General features: G+C 56.2%; 1 protein-coding gene across 5 annotated transcripts; it reads right to left on the reverse strand.

Annotated features, from left to right (window-relative positions):
• Positions 1 to 2,867: 2,867 nt before the first annotated feature.
• Positions 2,868 to 19,209, reverse strand: Rasgrp2 (RAS guanyl releasing protein 2). Of its 5 annotated transcripts, none has more exons than XM_042675923.1 (17): positions 19,157 to 19,209; positions 17,112 to 17,258; positions 16,292 to 16,394; positions 15,788 to 15,850; positions 15,390 to 15,521; positions 14,474 to 14,624; positions 14,108 to 14,281; positions 13,887 to 14,003; positions 11,840 to 12,121; positions 10,589 to 10,666; positions 10,243 to 10,365; positions 9,826 to 9,941; positions 4,665 to 4,806; positions 4,268 to 4,304; positions 3,822 to 3,998; positions 3,060 to 3,124; positions 2,868 to 2,901 (listed from the first exon to the last, which is right to left on the reverse strand). In XM_042675923.1, exons 2-16 carry the CDS (start codon positions 17,182 to 17,184, stop codon positions 3,066 to 3,068), a joined length of 1,827 nt encoding a protein of 608 aa, XP_042531857.1. In that variant the 5' UTR covers positions 17,185 to 17,258; positions 19,157 to 19,209; the 3' UTR covers positions 2,868 to 2,901; positions 3,060 to 3,065. The 5 variants fall into 5 exon arrangements, with proteins under 5 accessions (XP_042531857.1, XP_042531856.1, XP_042531855.1 ...); XM_042675922.1 differs by lacking the exon at positions 19,157 to 19,209 and adding an exon at positions 18,891 to 18,972; XM_042675921.1 differs by lacking the exon at positions 19,157 to 19,209 and adding an exon at positions 18,291 to 18,403.
• Between the last annotated feature and the right edge of the window lie 794 nt (positions 19,210 to 20,003).

A 20,003-nucleotide genomic window follows, 5' to 3' on the forward strand; every position in this document is an offset into this window, starting at 1 on the left:
CTCTCTTTCTCTCTCTCTCTCTCTCTCTCTCTCACGCGCGCACACACACACACACACACACACACACACACACACAGAGGCATCAAGCATATAGGGGCAGGCAAGAGTGCAGCGACTCACAAAGACAACTCTCAGACCATGGACAAGGCTGGGAGGGAGGGAGGGAGGAGAGGGTGAGCACTTGTTTCCTGTCCCCACCCTCAGCTTTGCCCACAAGGGCAGGAAAGGTCACCTGGCTGCTTTGCCACCTCCCTGCCCCTCCCCCTACAGAGATGTCTCCCAGAAAGTCCTAGATGCATACCCTTAGAGCCTGGGGGACCCACTACCTCCATCAAGACCCGCCCCCCACACACAGGTACCCACCCCAGGGGGCACTCCTGGGATATACTGAGCACATGGCCTTCTCTCAGACACACAGGCCAATGCCGGCCCACCAGGGAGCAGCAAATACAGTGTGCAGGTCCACACATATGCACAGGCACACACATGAATAGGCGCACATGCACACACACACACACACACACACACACACACAATGGCAAGCTCAGACATCAAATTTTGACACCTGAAAAGGCAGACACGCATCACACCCTGGGCAGGGCAGCCTTGAGTGTCACAGATGCCTGTACACACACTGGGCTGGGCGAGGCCAGGCTGGGGGCCCGGGGGGGGGGGGGGGGGAGCCCACCTCCAGGAGGCAGGGATGGGATGGAGACAGTGCGGGAGGCGGGCAGCACCGGAGCAAGCTGCTCTTCACCACACAATCGCCGTCTGTTGTTATAGCAACTCAGCCCCCAAATCGTGAAACGGATATTACAGCCTCCAGAGGGGGAAGGGGGGGCTGAGGACAGAAGGAGGGGCAGAGCAGGGGACCCAATAAGGGACAGACCTGAAGCTGAGGTATGACAGGGAGGCAGAAGGGGGTAACCCAAAATAAGGAACAGGCCAGAAGTGGAGTGGACATGGAGAGATGGACATGAAGCAGGGGACCTTAGGGCTGGGGGAACACATTCATGGAGGGGGTGAGGGGGGGGAGTGAGGCCCTGCCAGGTCCGTAGATATTGTACTGGGCAAACAGAAGTTAGGGATGCATTTCTACCCCCCAGAACAGTCCCACTGTTTCTGTAGGAACCCCCAGTTTGGGGTGCAAGAAAGATAACTCTCATTCTCAGGACACCTATGTAGTCCCTTGAACCCTAAGGTCAGAATCCTTAGGAAACTCCCAGCCACCCCAAGAAGTGGCCTTGGACTTCAGGTAGTGGTGACCCCCAAAACCTCACGGGTCAAGCTCAGGAGGGAGGAAAAAGCAGGGCAGGGAGAGGCCTTCTCCGGAGGCTGAGTGCAGGATCAATATGCATTTCCTCTGGAAGTCACCGTCCTTCAGGCTGGCAGCAGCACCCAGCCAGGAGCTGCGGGACCAGGGAGCACCGCCCCCACCCTGAGGTTCCCTAGCCAGCTCTGGCCTTCATGGCTAGAGCCCAGTGCTCTTCTTCCAGGATTCCTGCAGTGAGTACTTTGTAGCTGCAAGTATTCAGACCACTTGTTTTGTTTTGTTGTCATCATGGGGCTTGAACTCTGGGCCTGGATGCTGTGATGCTGTCCGTCTGCTCTTCAGCTCAAGGCTAGTGCCCTACCACTTGAGCCACAGCCGCACTTCCAGCTTTTTCTGCTAATACGGTGCTGAGGAATCCAACCCAGGGCCTCATGCATGCAAGGCAAGCACTCTACCACTGAGCCACCTGCCCAGCCCCTCAGACCATTTGTTTAATAAAAGAATTTTACTTAAGAGCTGAAGGCTCTGGTGTTATATGACCACTGGGCCCAGTCATTCTGGGGTACAAAGATGCACTAGTTTTTTGGGGTTTGGTGGTTTTTGGTTTTTGTTGTGGTTTTTTGGGGTTTGGCTTTTTTTTTTTTTAACTAATCAGGGCCTGGGTGCTATCCCTGAACTCTTTTGTTCAAGGCTAGCACTCTACCACTCTGAGCCACAGCTCCACTTCTAGTACTTTTTGTGCTTAATTGGAGATAATTGTCTCACAGACTTTCTTGCCTGGGCTGGCTTTAAACCACAATCCTCAGATGTCACCCTCTTGAGTAGCTAAGACTACAGGTGTGAGCCACCAGAGCCTGGCTAGATGAACTGGTTTTAGGTCATAAGTCTGGGCTCAGATTCTAGGCCCTTCCCAAGATTCTTCAATTCCAAGGTTCCATACCTCCACCCAGATTCCAGACCCATGTGAGATTCCAGGCCTCCCACACTTCCCTGGTTACAGAGTTCAAGATCCTTGCCGGGCATTGGTGGCTCACGCCTGTAATCCCAGCTATTAGGAGGCTGAGATCTGAGGATCTCAGTTCAAAGCCAGACCAGACAAGAAAGTCTTGAGAGACTCTAATCTCCAGTAAACCACTCAGAAAACCAGAAGTGGCGTTGTAGCACAAGTGGTAGAGCGCTAGCCTTGGAGCTGAAGAACTGAGGGACAGCGCCCAGGCCCAGAGTTCAGGCCCCAAGACCTACCGAAAAAAAAATCTCTATAAGCACATATTCTTGCATTGCCCATTCCCCCTCCCACCCTGCCCTGGCCCCCCCCCACACACACATACACACACACACACACATACACACACACACACTTCCCAGCCAGGATTCTAGGCTCTGATGGTCCAGGTTAATTACATGGGCCTTTTTATTCCATCTGGAAAATACAAATATTCACAAGAGTCTGTACAACCTTAGGGACACCAGCCCTGGCCCTTGCTGTCCATGCATGCTACCCTTACACCCCACCTCCCAGCCCCAGCCTCCTCTTGTCCCGCCCCCCTCCCTGAACCCCAGGCTCCCTATTCTGGTCCCAAGACTTTTTTTTTCCCCAAGGCAGGAATGAATCCTTGATGCAATCACATCTGGGAAGAGATAAACAAAACACAGGTTATGAGGAGGACATTCCCCTAATGGGGGGGGGGGAGGGGGGGAATGTGCCTGAGTCATCTATTTCCCAGCACCACCCCTGACTCACCCCAGCCCTTGATGGGGAGCACTGCCAGCACCAGGGAGCACTCACCATCTCTTACAAGTGGATGTCAAACACTCCATCCTCCACCGTCTGCACCTCCTCCTCCCGGATCTCTGTGGGGACGGGGTGGGCGGGGGGGGGGGGGGGGGGGGGAGGGAAGGGGTGTCACAGAGCCCACCTTTAGATCCCTGTGATGCCAGCAGCCCCCCTCGTCACAGGGGACCCCACCCTCAGCTGCCAGTAAGCAATTCCCTGGATGACCCCACGACCCCATTTTTGTTGTTTCTCTAAGTTTTCTTTCTGCCACAGCCACTGATCTCTCAGTGTAGTTTGCTTAAATGTCAACGCTATGTACATTTCACCCAACCCTTCTGCAAGGTTCAATGCAAATGGTTTTATCTTCTCTATTTTTAAGGACTTACGCCAACCCAAGCAGCCAACTGCCTTAGACCCTCAGGTCAACACAGTTATTTATCGAAACCATTCTCAAAAAAAAAAAATCATTTAACAAGCTGTCACTTAGCAAACTGATGGGAAACTACCACCGGAGAGTGCCCCCCACCCCCCAAGACAGCTGCGCACCCCAGAGTTATCACAGCAGAAGGACTTTTGTCAGAATAGCCTAAAGGAGAACTGCAGGCAAAGGACTCACACGACTCCAATCCTTTGTCAACCCTCACTTGTCCCATTGTCCTCTCCATTAGCAGCCAAAGGCGGAGAATTACAAAGTCTGGAATGGCCTCCATTCTGCTCGGGTTGCCACAGAGCCCTGCCTATCCCCTGCCAGCAGAGTTCAAGGCTCCCTCTTACCAGGGGGCCGGGACCCACGCCTGCCAGGGCGGGGCAGGGAGAAGCTGAAGGCCCGATGGTGGGAGTGCGTGGGAGACGGAGAGGGCACAGAGCCCTCCAAGCTCACACTCTGGGCCCTGCGCCGGCACTCCACCGACAGGCGGTCCTTGCACTGTTTGTGGCAATTCACACCACAGGCTGGGGGAGGGAAGAGGGGGAGGCCAGTCAGGGGCAGCTGCCCCACCAAAACAAGAGCCTTCTTCCAGAGTGCTCTTGTCCTAATAACCAGTCCCTAGCCCCTCTCCAAAGTACCTCCCCAAAACAAAAAAGCTTCCCATCAATCCGCATGCCTCTTTGCTTCCCAGGTCCTGCACTTGGTGGCAATCACCCCTCCAAAGCAAAAACCACGACCCAGATAGCCGCTCCAACACCCCAGCCCAGCAGCCCGGCAATTTATTCCATCTTACCTCTGCACTTAAGACCCTGCTTGTAGATGCCCAGAATCTGCAAAAGAAGTGGGGGCCACGCTGGGGGGATAGGGATTTAGAGGTGATGACCACCTCCTCCTTACTGAGAGCAGGGGTCTAAAAGCCTGCCTGGGGGGCCTAGGGCAGGAGAGCAAGGGGCAAGTGGCATTACTGGTTGTGAAGGTTGACCTGGATTGAGGCCTTCCCTCGGGGGCGTGGCTAACAGCGGGGGCGGAGCCGCCAAAGGGGCTAGGCCGAAGGGCGTGGCCGGGGAGGGGCGTGGCCATTCGGGGGAGGGGCCAGTCGGAAGTGGGAGGGGCTAGTTGGAAAGGGCAGGGCGTGGACCAAGGCTGCCCAGCTCTGGAAAGGGAGGTCGGCAGAGGTGACTGGGGCTCACCAAAGCTTTGCAGTGGCGGCAAGCGACCGGACGCAAGGAGTTGCTCTCCTGGAAGTTGTGTACGAAGCCCATTCGCCCCCCCAGCACGGAGCTGGAGCGCAGGAAGTAGGAGATCATCTCCTCCCGGCTAATGCAGCCATCCCTAGTGTGGGGGTGGGGGGGGTACCTCAGCTCTGGCCTTCCCCATGGGCTGCCCATCGTCGGCCTCACACACCCCGCTAGGGAGCCCCCTGACTTTGAACTTCTGGTAACAGGGAAGAAGGAAGCCAGACACAAGGACCAGCTGCCACTAATCAGTCGTGAGGTTTTGGCCAAGACACCTTCCTGACAACAACGGGCGATCATATTCCTGCCCAGCCCATGGGGTCACGCAGGCCAAAGTGTATTCTGCAGGACCTGCTGGGAGGGACCCCTCCCGCCATGAGTTCTGGGGTTGAGCGTGGAGTGAGCCGCACCTGCATGGATTCCACCCGCCTCTCCCCAGGCTCCCCTCTAACCCAGTCTCCTGCGGGGGGGGGGGGGGGGGGGTCCTTCCACCTGCGGGTGTATTTTTAAAGGAAGAGGGTGCATGAATGCTGGTCAGCGACTTCAGTTCAAACCCCAGCCTTATTTAACCACATAGGACTTGAAGCTGTTTGACCACCCAGTGCCTCAGTGTCCTTCTTACCGAATGGGCTTCAAGTGTATTTCCCTACACTTCAAATTTTTGTGTGTGTGTACAAGAGTCAGTGTGGGCAGCAGGCCTTGTCTGAAACTTCCACCTATTATATTTGGGGTTCTAAAGTGTGATCCCCAGTGTTCTTCCAAGTCAGTGGAGCATTGAAGACAACTGGCCATTTTGAAAAAAAAAAAATTATCTAAGGTATGTGAGCTTTATCCTGTACATGAAAACCACAATCTTGCTGATTATGGACACTGATGGAGGGGTAAGAGGCCCAAATGGTAGAGTGTCAGTCAATGAGCAAAAGCATCAGGTACTGAGTTCGAATCCCAGTCTTGGACAAAAAAAAAAAAAAAAGAACCCTGATGAAAAGCAAGTAAAATTCTGAAAGTATCCAGAAAGACAGGAGGAAAGCTTTTTGTGATTTCGAGGGGTTGAGAAGTGTCTTCTTACACATAACAGAAATCTGCCTGAGAAGTCATAAAGGAAAAGACTGACATAGTGAACACACAAAACTTTTGAAATTTTTATACGGAAAAGACAACATAAATGACAGACAGGGAAGAAATATTTGCGAACACATTCGACAGCAACGGGTTAATATCCATTAACACAGATTCTTAAAAAAAAATCAATAAGAAAAAGACCAACAAACCCAATAGAATAATGGACAAAGAATAGGAGCAATTAGCAGAAGAAATAGAAGTGGCCCATAAATGTCTGAATAGATAGCCCCCCTCTCATTTGTATTAAAGAAATGCAAATGTAACCAAGACACCGTTTGCCAAGACTGGCAAAATTGTAAAGCTTATTTTAGCCTGGTTCTTGGCAGGGAGGTTGGGACACACAGGCACTTGTACGCTGCTGACTTGGGGGGTTGCTGGTATAACCTTGTCTGAGGTCAGTTTGGCAGCCTCTCTCCTAATTTTTAAATGTGTACCTCATTTGATCCAATTATCCCACTTCTAGGAATTTCTCCTACAGAAATACTGGCCTGAGTGTACGGGTACACGGGTGTTCCCAGCAGCATGGCGTATAATTATAGCACAACGCTGGAGCCTTGTGCATGTCCTTCAACAGAAAGGATGGCTAGGTAAATGATGCCCAGCCAGCCTGTGCAGCTGTTCCCAAGAATGAACTCGTTCTACATAAATCCATATGGGAAGATAGCCAGGATAAGGGGTTTAGTGCAAAGCAAAAGCAAAAGGGAAAAAAAAAGTGAGGAGTTCAGTTCTGTCAAGACAGTGACAAAAACAAAGGTGAAAAGAAAAGAATGAAAATGAGCCCTGGTGGCTCAAGCCTATACTAAACTACTCAGGAGGTGGCGTTCAGGAGGACTGGTCCAGGCCAGCCTTGAGTGTATGGGAGGGGTCCACAAAACTCCTTCTCAAACAATAGCTGGGCCCAGTGGCAGGTGCCTGTCATCCTAGCCAAACAGGAGGCTGAGATCAGGAAGACAGCAGTTCTAGGACAGCCAAGGCAGAAAAGTCCATGACTCCTTCTTGTTCAACAGAAGAAGCTGGGTATAGTCATGCATGTCTGTCATCCTAGCTATGGACAGAAGTAAAAAAAAAAAAAAAAAGAAAGAAAGAAAGGAGGATCACAGTCCAGACTAGACTAGACTGGTCCTTCCAACTAGAAGGAAGACCCTATTTGGAAAATAAATAGGACAAGATAGGTGCTGGTGGTTCATGCCCATCTTTCTAGCTACTTGGGAAGCTAAGACCTGAAGGATTGAGGTTCAGAACCATCCACAAGACTCCATCTCCAAAATAATCAGTAAAATGCCAGAATGGAGGCATAGCTCAAGTGGTAAAGCATCAGCTGTGAGCAAGAAAGCTGAGTGGCCTGCGTACCAGTGGCTCATACTTGAATCCTAGTTACTTAGGAGGCTGAGATCTGAGGATCCTGGTTCAAAGCCAGCCCAGGGCAGGAAAGTCTGTAAGACTTTATGTCCAATTAACCACCACCTCCAATTAACTAAAGTGAAGCTGTGGTAGAGCTCTAGCCTTCAGTGACAAAGCTCAGGGACAGCACCTAGGCCCTGAGTTCAAGCCCCACAACTGATTTAAAAAAAAAAAAAAGCTGAATGACAGCTTGAAACTCTAAGTTCAAATCCTAGTATGTGGTGGCTCACGCCTGTAATCCTAGCTAATCAGGAGGCTGAGATCTGAGGATTTCGGTTCAAAGTCAGCCCAGACAGGAAAGTCCAGGAGACTCATCTCTAATTAACCACCAGAAAATTGGAAGTGGTACTGTGGCTCAAGTGGTAGAGCAGCTAGCCTTGAGCTGAAGAGCTGAGGGACAGCACCCAGGCCCAGAGTTCAAGCCCCACAACCAACAAAAAGAAAAAAGAAAAAAAACCTCCTAGTTCCAGCACAAAAATAAACAAAATAACTAGTACCAAAAAGAATTGAAGGAATGACTCAGTGGTAGCGTGCCTGCCAAGCATGCAGAAGGCCCTTGAGTTCAAACCTCAGTAAAAGAAAGAAGAAAGAAAAAGAGAAAGGGGATGAAGGTGGGGGGAAGAAGGAAATCTCAATGCTACAAATATCTAGATGCTGGTTTGCTGGTTTAAAGTATATCAAAAATCGCTTTAAAACTGGGTGCTTGTGGCTCATATCTGTAATACTAGTTACTCAGGAGGTTCAGATCTGAGGACTGTGGTTTGAAGCCAGCTTGGGCAGGGAAGTATGAAATTCTTATCTCCAATTAACTACCTAAAAAGCCAAAGTAGAGCTGTGGCTCAAGTGGTTCAAGTGGTAGTGTCCTAGCCTTGAACAACAACAACAAAAAACAACCTCAGAAAAAGTGCCTAAGCCCCAAGTTCAAAAACATTTTTTTTGTTTTATATGCATAGATGACTTTTCAAAACATGGAAGCCTCAAGCTCAAGAAATGAGAGAACTTTGGGACAAAGCCAGGAGCTGGGGGCTGGTTGTGGGAGCAGGTTTCTGGTCTTCAATGGATTTTTGTTTTGTTTTTTACCTCTTGATTTTGTGGCGGGGAGGGGGGTCCTGGAGAATGTTGGGGGGGACAGTACTAAGAATTGAACTCAGTGTCCCCTGCACTCTACCATTTGAGCCATGCCCACCCCAGGACTTTTGCTTTTAGTTGCTTTTCTTTTTTGCTGGTCCTGGGTGCTGTCCCTGAGCTTCTTTTGCTCAAGGCTAGCGCTCTACCATTTGAGCCACAGCGCCACTTCCAGCTTTTTCTGAGTAGTTTATTGGAGATAAGAGTCTCATGGGCTTTCCTGACTGGGCTGGCTTCAAACCGTGATCCTCAGCTCTCAGCTTACTAAGTAGCTAAGATTACAGGCCTGAGCCACTTTTAGTTGGTTTTAGCCCAGCTTTTAGTTGGTTTTTTCAGGCTTGGTCATAATCCTTCTATTTCTACCTCCTGATTAGGTGTGCTGACAGGTGTGTACCAACACTGCTTACTTATTGGATAAAACAGGGTCTTGATAACTTTTGCCTGGTCTGACTTCCAAACTATGAACTTCTTGATCGAATCTTCCTAAGTAGCTGGGACAGGAATGACATACCTAACTTACTGTGGAGTTTTGTTATATGGAGAGGGAAAAAGAAAAAAAAAAAAAACAAGAGTTTTGAAATACAGGTCATATTTAAAAATAAATCGACCTGGCATGGAGTGTAAATTTTGATTGGGATTTTGTCTGCTCAGCAAAAAAATGGAGCATAAACATGGTGGGAGAGGGCATGGCTAACCTACTTCAGAGAACCAGCTGCTTTCCTGAATTGTCAGCATCTGAATTGTGGCTAAGTGGGTGCTGCGAATTATAGGCTTTTCTTTTTTCTTTCTTTCTTTTTTTTTTGTGCTGCCACTGGGGCCTGAACTCAAGGCCTCTTTCACTCAAGGCTGGCCCTCTACCACTTGAGCCACACTTTCACTTCCAGTATTTGTGTGTGTGTGTGTATCAGTCCTGGGTTTTGAACTCAGGGCCTGGGTGCTGTCCCTGAGCAAAAGTTTTGCTCAAGATCAGTGCTCTACCACTTGAGCCACAGAGCCATTCCTGCCTTTTTCTGAGTAGTTTATTGGAGAGAAGAGTTTCAGGGACTTTTCTGCTCAGGCTGGCTTCGAACCGTGATCCTCAGATCTGTCTTCTGTGTAGTTAGGATTACAGGTGTGAGCCATCAACACCCAGTTCTCGGGACTTTCTTATCTACTCATTAAACCCGGGGCTCCACTTGCCCATACTTTGGCCACCGTGAGCTTCATAAATAAAGCAGCCTTCATGTGGCAAAGGTCCCTGGGCTCACCATCTTTGAAAGACTCAGGTGGAACCTAAACTAATACAATACTAATACTGTTTCTGTAGTCAGCAGCCTCTTCTCACCCCAAAACATAGCCACCCCCCTCCCCCACCATTGACTACTTCCCAGTCAGCCAAGGCCATCTGGGTCAACGGCCTCTTCTTGCTCATGAAGGGGAAGTGGACAGGGCGCCTTCCCTCTCCCCCAGGCCCCAGCCCAGTCCTCACTGGTTCTGGTCGAGGTCCCCAAAGGTGCTGAGGTAAGGGAAGTTGCCCCGAATGATCTGGAATTCCTCCTGGGAGATGTGGCCATCGCCATCAACGTCAAAATTCCGGAATACAGACTAGGGGTGTACAGAGTGACAGGCAGAGGCAGAAGAGGGGATGAATAAAAGGTTCATGAGGGCCCGTCCCTCCCCACAGGCCCGTCTGTACTCTAAAGAGAGTCACAGATGTTCCCCACCACCCCGCTCCCTAACCTGCCCTTCCACCCAGCAGCTGGCCTGCGGCCAGGCCCCGTGCCCCAGTGCCTCTTGTTCCGTACACTGTGACACTAGTGCTGTGTCATAGGGCAGGACTCTGGCAAAGCTGGCATTTACCGACTACCACTTCCACCAGCGGACTTTGGTCTCTGTGAAGTCTCACCTCCACCATCTTCTCAATGTGTTCTGCCACAAGGGCCTGGTCCAGCTTGGGCTTGGCAGCTGAGGTCCACTCTTCTAGCACGGGGGGCCGCGGAGGTGGGGTGCAGCTTGTGGGGCTGGTCGGCTGCAGGAGTGGTCAGACCTGAGCTAGGAAGTGGTGGCAGCCCAGGACCCAGAAAAACAGAGAGAGGATCTGGGGCGGTGGGGGGGGGGGGGGGGCCGAGGGAGGAGGCAGCCCTCCCTAGCCCAGCGGTTCCCCCCAGGATCCCTCTGTCAGGCCGGCAGAGCCTCCAGCTGGGATGGATTCTTGGGCAGGGCAAAGTGGAGAGCTGGGGCTCCTCCCTCACCGAAGACTTGGAGCGTGGTTCTCGCTGCAGAGATAGTTGGTACAGCTCATCCTCCGTCTGATACTGGTCCAGAGACACCTGGGACACACAAGTCGGCTCTCATCCTCTGGCCAGGGCTGTTCCTACAAGCCCCCAGCCCAGGGCTATAGGGCCACCTAGAGGCCACAGCTCGGCCAGACCGTAACCAAAGGTAGACTCAGAACACGCAGTAGCAACCTACTGCTCTGGCCAGGACTCACACAGCTTGGCCCCCAACTTTGAACCCAATGCACTGCCAAACTCCCAAACAGGAAGCCAAATCAGAACTCAGCCCCAAGCTGTGAAATCCATCCAGAATCCAGCTCAGATTGCAACCCCAGCCCCAGCCACAAGCCGCTAAGAAAGAATCCACTCCAAACCCTCCAACTTCATTCCCAGTCTGTCACCTAAAAATCTTATACCAGGCTGGGAAGGTGGCTCAGTGGTAGAGCGCTTGCCTTGCATGCACGAGGCCTGCCCTGGGTTCGATTCCTCAGCACCGCATAGGCAGAAAAAGCCAGAAGTGGTGCTTTGGCTCAAGTGGTAGAGCACTAGCCTTGAGCTGAAGAGCTGAGGGACAGTGCCCAGGCCCAGAGTTCAGGCCCCACAACAGGCAAAAAAAAAAAAAAAAAATCGAACCATTCTAGCTGGGTGCCAGTGGCTCACACCAGTAATACTAGCTACTCAGGAGGCTGAGATCTGAGAATTGAGGTTTGACACCAATCCAGACAGGAAACTTCATGGACTCTTATCTACAATTAACCAGCAAGAAGCTGGAAGTGTGACTCAAGTGGTAAAGCACCAACACTGAGCAAAAAAGCTATAGGACAGCGTCCAGGCCCTGAGTTCACACACACACACACACACACACACACAATAGATAGATAGATAGATAATTTATAGACCTCAACTCCCACTCTAGACCTCCAAACTTGAATACAAGGCCAAAACTTAGCTCAGAGCTCACTGCCACATTAGAATCCACCCCCTCTCACCCTGCCACTGAATCCAATCCACAGGCTTGAGCTCAGCCTCAAATCTTAAACACAATCCAGTGACAGGGACTCATCCTAGAACCCAAAGCCCAGGCCCAGGCTCCAGTGCAGCCCCACAGGCCACACCGCACCTGGGAGCCATCTCAGTGCTTACTGCCCAGGCCACATCTCAGTTCCTTGGCCAGAACCCAGAAGCCCAGGCCAACCCCACAGGCAGGGCCAGCCGTCAGCCCCTCACCATGAGCAGGCTCAGCAGGTCATGGTTGGCCTGCATGGGTGGCCTTAAGCTGGTCACCATGGCCAGCTGCTCCAGGATGCTGAAAAGCTGTTTCATCTTGGTGCCATTGAGCCGGGTGCGGGCAGGGTCCAGCCAGTCGGGCAATGCCAGCTGCAGGGCCACCAGATCCTTGAGATGCACACCCAGGATAGGAAAGCGGAAGCCCACACAGGCTGCCAGCCGGCGTCGGTAGTTACCGTAGTTGCCTGCGGCGGTCACCAGTTCTGTCAGACTTTCCCAGAGCTGTGAAGCAAAGGACAGAGGGTCACTCACAGCATTCACGGGTACCCCACTCACCCTCAGTCCTGGGGTGCAGAAAAGGACGATGATCAAGGGCAGGGATAGGAGAAAAGGCAAAATCCTCCCCAACTCTCCCCTACCACCAGTCCCCTCAACCTCTAGAAGTTAGAGTTCACAGGTCATGAGTTCAAGATAACATCTATTGCCAAATACCACACCTCTACACCGGACCTGGACAAAGGTTATCTTCGACTAAGGCTTGAACTCTGGGTCTGGGCACTGTCCCTGAGCTCCTTTTACTCAAGACTAGCAATCTACCACCTGAGCCATAGCACCACTTCCGGCTTTTTCTATGCTTGTGGTACTGAGGAATCGAACCCAAGACCTCATGCATTTGAGGCAAGCACTCTACCACTAAGCCACATTCCTAGGCTCACTGACACTTAGTAGAAGAAGAAACTGAGGGCCTGGGTGCTATCCCTAAGCTTTTGTGCTCAAGGCTAGTGCTCTGCTACTGTGAGCCACAGCAATAATTCCAGCTTTCTGGTAGTTAACTGGGATAAGATTCTCACAAACTCTCCTGACCAGGCTGGCTTTGAATCATGATCCTCAGATCTCAGCCTCTTGAGTTGCTAGGATAACATGAGCCACCAACACCCAGCTTTTTTTTTTTTTTTTTTTTAACAGTGCTGGGGGTGGAATCCAGGGCCTTTCCACGTGCCAGGCAAGTGCTCTGCTACTGAGCTACACCCCCGGCTGGAGTAATACTGTTTTATTTCTTGAGCTGAAGATGGTTACACAAGCATTTTATGGGGTTGGTTTGGGGGGGGGGGGTTGTGGGGGAAGGATAGGTATTTTAGTTTTTGTTCTTAAAAGAATATTTCACTGGGGCTGGGAAGGTGGCTCAGTGGTAGTGCTTGCTCTGCATGCATGAGGCCCTGGGTTCGATTCCTCAGCACCACATAAGCAGAAAAAGCCAGAAGTGGTGCTGTGGCTCAAGTGGTAGAGCGCTAGCCTTGAGCTGAAGAGCTGAGGGACAGCGCCCAGACCCAGAGTTCAGGCCCACGACTGACAAAAAAAAAAAGAATATTTTACTATGTAGTCCAGGCTGGCTTTGAACTTGAGTTCATCCTGCACCCTCTGCCTCCCCAGTGGCTGGGATTACAAGCATGCCCCATCGGGTCCAGCTTTACACACAGACATTTTCTTTGTCATTTGTCTTTCAACTGTCCTAATGTTTTACATACATTTCTATAGCTCTATTGCCCAATTGTGTGTGTGTGTGCTCGCACGCGCACGCACAGTGGTTCTGGGGCTTGAACTCAGGGCCTGGGTGCTGCCCTTGAGCTCCTTTGTGCTTGAGTCTAGCGCGTTACCACTTGAGCCATAGTGCCACTTCTGGCTTTTTCTGAGTAGTTTATTGGAGATAATGAGTCCCAAGGGACCTCTCTGCCTAGGCTGGCTTTGAACCCCAATCCTCAGACCTCAGCCTCCCCCCGAGTAGCTAGGATGACAGGCGTGAGCCACGGGTGCGCGCAGCTTTTCTCCAATAGTTTTATAAAAATAGGAAAAAGCACCAGCTCTGGGGTCAGGCAGGCCAGGGCACCTCCCCCTTCCGCCTGCATTGCGAAACCTCGGGAAAACTCTTAACCCCTTCAAGCCTCCAGTTTCCTCCACCGGCAGAGGCAGACAATAATGGCCAGCCCCAGCCCTGCAGTTGAGAAGGTGGCAGACGGGAAGCCCAGGCCCCTCCCAGGTCCCCGAGCACCTTGATGGTTTCAGGGCTGACGTGGCTGTGGGTCTCCTTGAGACGGGAGATGGAGCTGTGGCTCAGGCCCCCGACCACCGCCATCAGCGTGTTGAAGTTCTGAAGCTGCAGCAGCTTCTGGAGACACACGAGGAGGGAAGGCAGTGAGCAGAGAGGAGGCCAGGAAAAGGCGTGGCCTGCCTGGCCCGAGGATGCACTGAGGGTGCGGGGAGGGAGGGCACCTCTGCCACGTGCACAAAGTGCGTGATGACCAGCGCCCGCTGAGGGGCGGTGGGCTTGCTGAGGATCATGAGCTGCACCCACTGGGAGACGCTGTTGAACAGGGAGATGAATCGCTCCAACACCGGGTTGTCCACCGTGCAGCCGTGAGTCACAAAGCTATGGTAGTCCTGAAACTGAGGGCAGGTGTGTGGGGGGGGGGGTGTGGCTCAAAGGTGGGGTCCCCTCCCCACACCCATGGCTGCCCTTTTGTGAGCCCTTCAACTCTCCCTGTGACCCAGCCTGGTCCAAAGACCCTGCTTTCCATGGAACTTCCCCCCGCCTTCCCCGCCCATGCTGGATCCCCACCACAAGCCCTTGGGCCACACCAGGATCTTGGAGAAGGAGCGATACTCCAAGTAGGTGAGGTGCTCCGCCAGCTCCATGGGTTCCAGGTGGTCGAACAACAGGGACATCTTGCGCTTTTTCTGTTCCATGGGGTTCCGCTGGGTCACCTGCCGCTTCCACTTGTATGTGGGGCTGGGGGAGGAGGGTTGGTGAGGCCGGGCTGGGGTACCCTCTGTCTCCTGTGGCCCCACACCGCACTGGGGCACACTTCGAGCCACTGTCCTACATCCATTTGTCCCCAGTCCCAGCAACGTCTCTGCTTCTCCCCACCTTGCCAGATCTCTCTCCCTCTCTCTCTCTCTCTCTCTCTCACACACACACACACACACACACACACACACACACACACTTCTGGACAACGTACTCTGTGCCAGGCACTGTGCTAAGGCGCGAGGAGACAGAGATGAGCAAGACACGATTCCTGCCCTCGAGGAGCTCACAGTCTACTGAGGGAGACAGACACAGAGACACATGATCACCAGACAGCAGGACACATGGCCCCAGGCCTAGGAGCAAGAGTCTGCACAAAGGGCCATGGGCAGACAGAAAGGAACAATACATTCTGCCCAGCCCTCAACCTGGGAAGCCTTCACACCAGAGCTGAGTCTTGGTGACAAGGAAGAGAGGAACAAGGACAGCGACAAGGGTGAGGATGCAGGGCTCAGACAATGGTGCATGGCCCCCGGTGGAGGCCACAGCAGGAGTGTGGGATGCGCAGTGGCCCGTGGGAAATGAGGCTGGCTGGAAACCATGAAAAAACTTTCACAGCCTACCGGAAGGTAGAGAGCAAGAGAGTGACATGACCCCCATTCATTCGATTCAACAGACATTTATTAAGCGCAGGTGGTGTGGGGTGCTGACCCCCCCACACCCCTGAGGGCCCCCCGCCCCACGCACACGCTCTCGATGTCGATGAGGCTGCTGTGCCGGCGGTTCCCTTCTTGGTCCAGGAGAGCCTTCAGCTCCTTGATCTGCTCAGCCAGCTCAGGGTTCAGGTCAAACTCCGCTGGGAATGCTGAAATCCAGTATCTGGCAAAGGAGTGGAGTCACCCACAGCAGCCCTTCCCCACCATCCCCAAAAGGCGGGGGGGCACCCAAGGTGTTCCATCCACCTTCCCACTGGTCAGCTAGGAACAGGAGGGCTGGGTAGATGGCTGGGCCACACCTGCACAGCCCACCTGAACAGTGCCAGGAGGAAACCCATAGGACCCAAGGGTGCTGTCCACTCTTCCAGCCTATCTGAAGTCTGAGAGAAGGGACAAGGGGAGGGGCTAGGGCCCCAGAGGGAGACTCACCTGACTAGGTGGCACGTCTTCACCTGTAGGGAATTGGAGTTGTCCTTCCGTGATTGTTGGTAGGTGAAGGGCAGTTAAGGGAAACAAGGATGGAGGCTAACACTCAGAAGGGGGCGGAGCCTGATCCCTGACAGGGGTGCGGGGTGGGGCCTGGGCAGGTAGAAACTCTGTAAAAGGTGCGGAGGATGAAGGCCTGGGTTCTGGGAGGATGCTGGGTGAGGCATCAGCGTGGGAGGGGCCGTGGGTGGGAGGGAACTGCTGGATTCTATGGGAGGCTGAGAGTAGGCTCTGAGGCCAGAGCTGGGGCAGATCATAGACCCTAGGGAAGGTGAAGGGCAAAGCCTAGGCTCAGGAGAGCCTTTGTGGCCAGGACAGGAGAGAGGAGGGGAGAGAAAGAGAGAGGGAGAGAGAGAGAGAGAGTGCCCAGGCAAGGAATTGTGGGATACCGGAGGGGCACCAGGACCAGCTCAGGGACAGCAAGACCTGGGAGGCCAGGAAGGATATATGTGGAGCAGTTTGGCCGCCAGCTGGGATGATGGGATGTACCAGGGGTGCATCATGAGGAACATGCGCACCAGCTGCGGATCCCGCACCTTCCCGGAATCATCTAACTCAGAAGGGTCAAAGAGAAGCAGGCTGAAGAGAAGAGACCTTGGTGCCAAAGCTCAGATCCCTGAACCCTAGCCTGCAACCTCCAGAACAGCGGGGCCGCAGCTGCACCACTGACCCTGCCTACCTCCTGCCTTCCCAGGTCTTCTCACAAGCAGCAGGCCAATGGGAAAGGAAAGGCAGGGTGAGAGAGGGGAGTAGGGCTGCACCAGAGACTCAGGAGGGAGCAGAGCTCTGTGGAGGCCCCGTCTTCCAGAGGGAAACCAGCTGGGCCCAAGGAGCCTGGGGGCCCCCCAAAAGTCAAGAATCTAGAGGTCATTTCCTGAATGTTGGGGGAAGGGGCACCCCGTTTGCCAGATAAGTCCACCCCCCACATCTGCCGGAAACAGCTCCCAGGCCTGAGAGATAGTGAGTTCCTCTGGATCCCCATGGGAGACAGATAAGGTCCCTCCTGTGTCAGAGCAGGGACGGAGGTCCTGTCCCTCCCCGCCAGCTATCACCTAAGACCAGGGGAAGGGGACAGGCCATCGGTAGCATGAACATCTCTCTACTCTGCCATGAGGAGGGGCTCTCCTTGAGGCGGGGGTCCTGGCCAGGGTTCTATCTTGAAGCCCAGATCCTGGGGGTGCCGGGTCCTGGCTAAGGTGGGGGAGATCTGTCCCCAGAAGAAGCGGCCCAGATTCTCTGGCTTGGTGTCCCCTCCCGTGCCACTCACCAAAGGCTTCGATGCAACCCCGGAGCAGCTCCTCCACCGTGCAGCCCTTGTCCAGGTCCAGGGTGCTCGCCATGGCCACCAACGCCCCGTAGGCCTGGCCAGGCCGGGCTTAGGAAGGCTCCTCTCCGGCTGGGACCCGGCCCGGTCCTGGGGGAAGCAGAGCTGGAGTCGGCAGGCGACGCGGGCAGCAGCGGGGCGGGGCGGGCACGCCCCCTGCCGGGCAGGGCCGGAGTTGACGCCGCGGTCACTCCCGGGGTTAAACGGCCCCACCGGGGATGGTGCAACCCGCTGGTTGGGAAATGGGCCCACTAGACGCTTCCGGCCCATCCTCCGAGTCGCGGGCGGGAGGGCCGCGGGGCTCCCCGGGGGGGAGGGAGATGGGGGCTCCCCGGGACTCCAGGGGTCGGAGATGCCCCCGTGTCCCCAGGCCCTGCCACTCCTCGCCGCTGCTCCCCAGGCACCTGCAGCGCCCCGCAGCTCGGCGCGGCGCCCCTCCTGCTCCCCTCCCTCCCTCCCAGCCTCCCCTCCCCCGCAGGGTTATTTTGGGAACCCGGAGCCTGAGGGGACCTCGGAGGAATTTCTTCTCCCCGGGATGGGCTGGGGGGGGGGAACCCAGGCCCGCGTGCCCCCGCCCGGGCGCCCCGCGCGGGGGAGGCCCGCCCTCCGGGAGGCGCGGGAGGGGAGAAGCGCATTCCTGGGGCGGGGGAGCCCGGGTTGGGGGGAGGCGTCCGCGGGAAGCCGAGCCTGGGAACGCGCGTGCTCCCAGGCCCCCTCCAAGGGCGGTCCCGGCTCGGCCGGGGTCCCGGGTCCCCTTCCTCCCCCACCTCGCACGGGCGACCTGAGCGCACCGGGTAGGGTGCCCGGGAGGGGGCGCGGGCACCGTGGGGGGGGGTCGTTGCGGGCATGACACCACGAGCGCCCCGATCCTTGGCGGGGACTATGCGGGGACCGACACCTACTCCACACCCGAGTCCTTTCCCGGAGGACAGGGGTCCTCCGGAGGTGCAGGAAGCCCCCACCCCCGGCCCACACGAGGTCACAAGCCCTCACCTCCCGGACCCCGCCGCTCGCACAATGGCACCCGGCCCCGCGCACACCTGCACCCAGGGACCCTCAGGGACACTGCCCGCCCAGCTCGGGGACCCGGGGCGCGGGCGTGGGCCAGGGCGCCTCTCCCACCTACTGGTCCCTGGTCAGCCGGGTCAGCGTCCGGTCCCGCGCGCAGCGGCGCTGACATCTGCGCACGTGTGCACGCAGGTCGGCGCCTCTCCACGCACGGACTCTCCCACACACGCACACACCCCCGTGGGTGCGACACGCCCCTCCTGCCGTGCCTCCCCCTTCGTGCCCGCCCCAGGGCCCCGATCCGAGGAGCCTGGCCCCGAGGACGGGGCGCTGTCCCAACGCGAGCCCGCCATGCCGGGCGGGGTCCTCCGCGGACTTCTCGGGACTTTCCCCCAGCGCCTCGCCCGCAGCCCCCCGCCGGGCTCCGCGGCTTCTCGCCGAGTGACCTTGAGAAGCACTTGGCCTCACGGAGCCTCGATGTTTCCCATCTGTCAAATGGGGGCGTGCAGGGGGAGCCCCCCCGGCAGGGAGGTGCAGGGGAGAAGCGGGCGCGTGCTGGGCGCGCCCCTCCCGCGGGGGCCCGGCGCTCTCCGCAGCTCCCCGGCCTGGGGTCCGAAGACTCCCCACCCACCCTCGTCCCGGTCGGCCGGCGCCGCCCCTCGGGCCGCGCCCTCCTCCGCCCCGCGCCCCGCTCCCGCGCTCCCGCTCACTTACTCTCGGGACCCGCAGCAAGGAGCCCGCACCCGGCCGGCCGGCACCGCCTCCGTGCGCTCCCGCCCGCCGGCCTCGCTGCGGCGGCTGCGGCTCCCGCCCGCTCCCGAAGCTGCGGCCCAGCTCCCCCGCGCCCCGCCCCCTCCCCGCCCCGCCCGCCCCGCGCGGGGCTCCGCACCGCCGGCCGCGCCTCCTCCACTCGGGCTCCCCCTCGCCCCGCACGCGGCCGGGCCCTGCGGCGGTGGCGGCGGCTTAACCCCTCCCCTTACCGTGCCGCACTGCCCCCCGGCCGGGGCTGCGCGCGGGCGGGGCGGGGGCGCCGCGCCCCGAGCCTCGCCGCGGAGGGGGAGGGGGTCTTCCGAAAGCCCCCTCCCCCGCCCCGGACGCTCCTGGGTGTCGATCGGGAGGAAGCCGGGAGGGGCAGGAAGCGGACTGCGGTGGGCAAGGGGCGCCCCGCCCAGCCCCCAGCCCGGGTTCCTGTTTTCGAGACAAACCGTTCCCACGGGGCAACCCGGGCCGGGCGCCTTCCTGCGGGTGGTGGGGGGCCCAGCCCGTGCGGCCGGGCCGAGGGGGCCGAGGGGCCTGGTGACCGTCCGTCCACGGAAGGAGGGGCGAGGACAATCGAGATGGGAGCTGCGGGGCGGGCAGCAGCCCGAGCGGGCGGGGAATGGAAACGTCGCTACCTGCAGAACTAGCCCCACGTCTGGGAACGGGGCGGGGGGGGGGGGTGGCGGGGACTGGAGGCCTGGGCCAAGGCGAGGAGGACCCTGGGAGGGGCAGCCGCAGGCAGTTGGGGTCCCCACAAGCCCTGCCTGGGGGAAGCAGTAACAGTTTCCGGCCATTGGGGTTCAAACACACTCACTCTGAAACCAGCGGCCCCAAGCGTCCCCGCCTCGGGCCGGGAGGCAGATCTCCCCGGCACCGCAGGAACGAGGGACCCAGAAACAGGCCATTTCTGATCCTGTTTCCCCATAATTGGGCGGGGGCGTCGCTCGGTCTGTGACTCTCCCCCTGTCCTGGACCTCCCCCGATTTTAGACTGAACCATAGCCACCTGCTAGGAGACCCTAAAAACGCCGCAGTGGGGCGGGGTTAGGGGAGGAGTCAAGAAGGTGCC

The sequence above is a fragment of the Dipodomys spectabilis genome, unplaced genomic scaffold (genome assembly GCF_019054845.1).
Source record: "Dipodomys spectabilis isolate Male_0828 unplaced genomic scaffold, ASM1905484v1 ptg000030l, whole genome shotgun sequence".
In the NCBI taxonomy this organism is placed as follows: Eukaryota; Metazoa; Chordata; class Mammalia; order Rodentia; family Heteromyidae; genus Dipodomys; species Dipodomys spectabilis.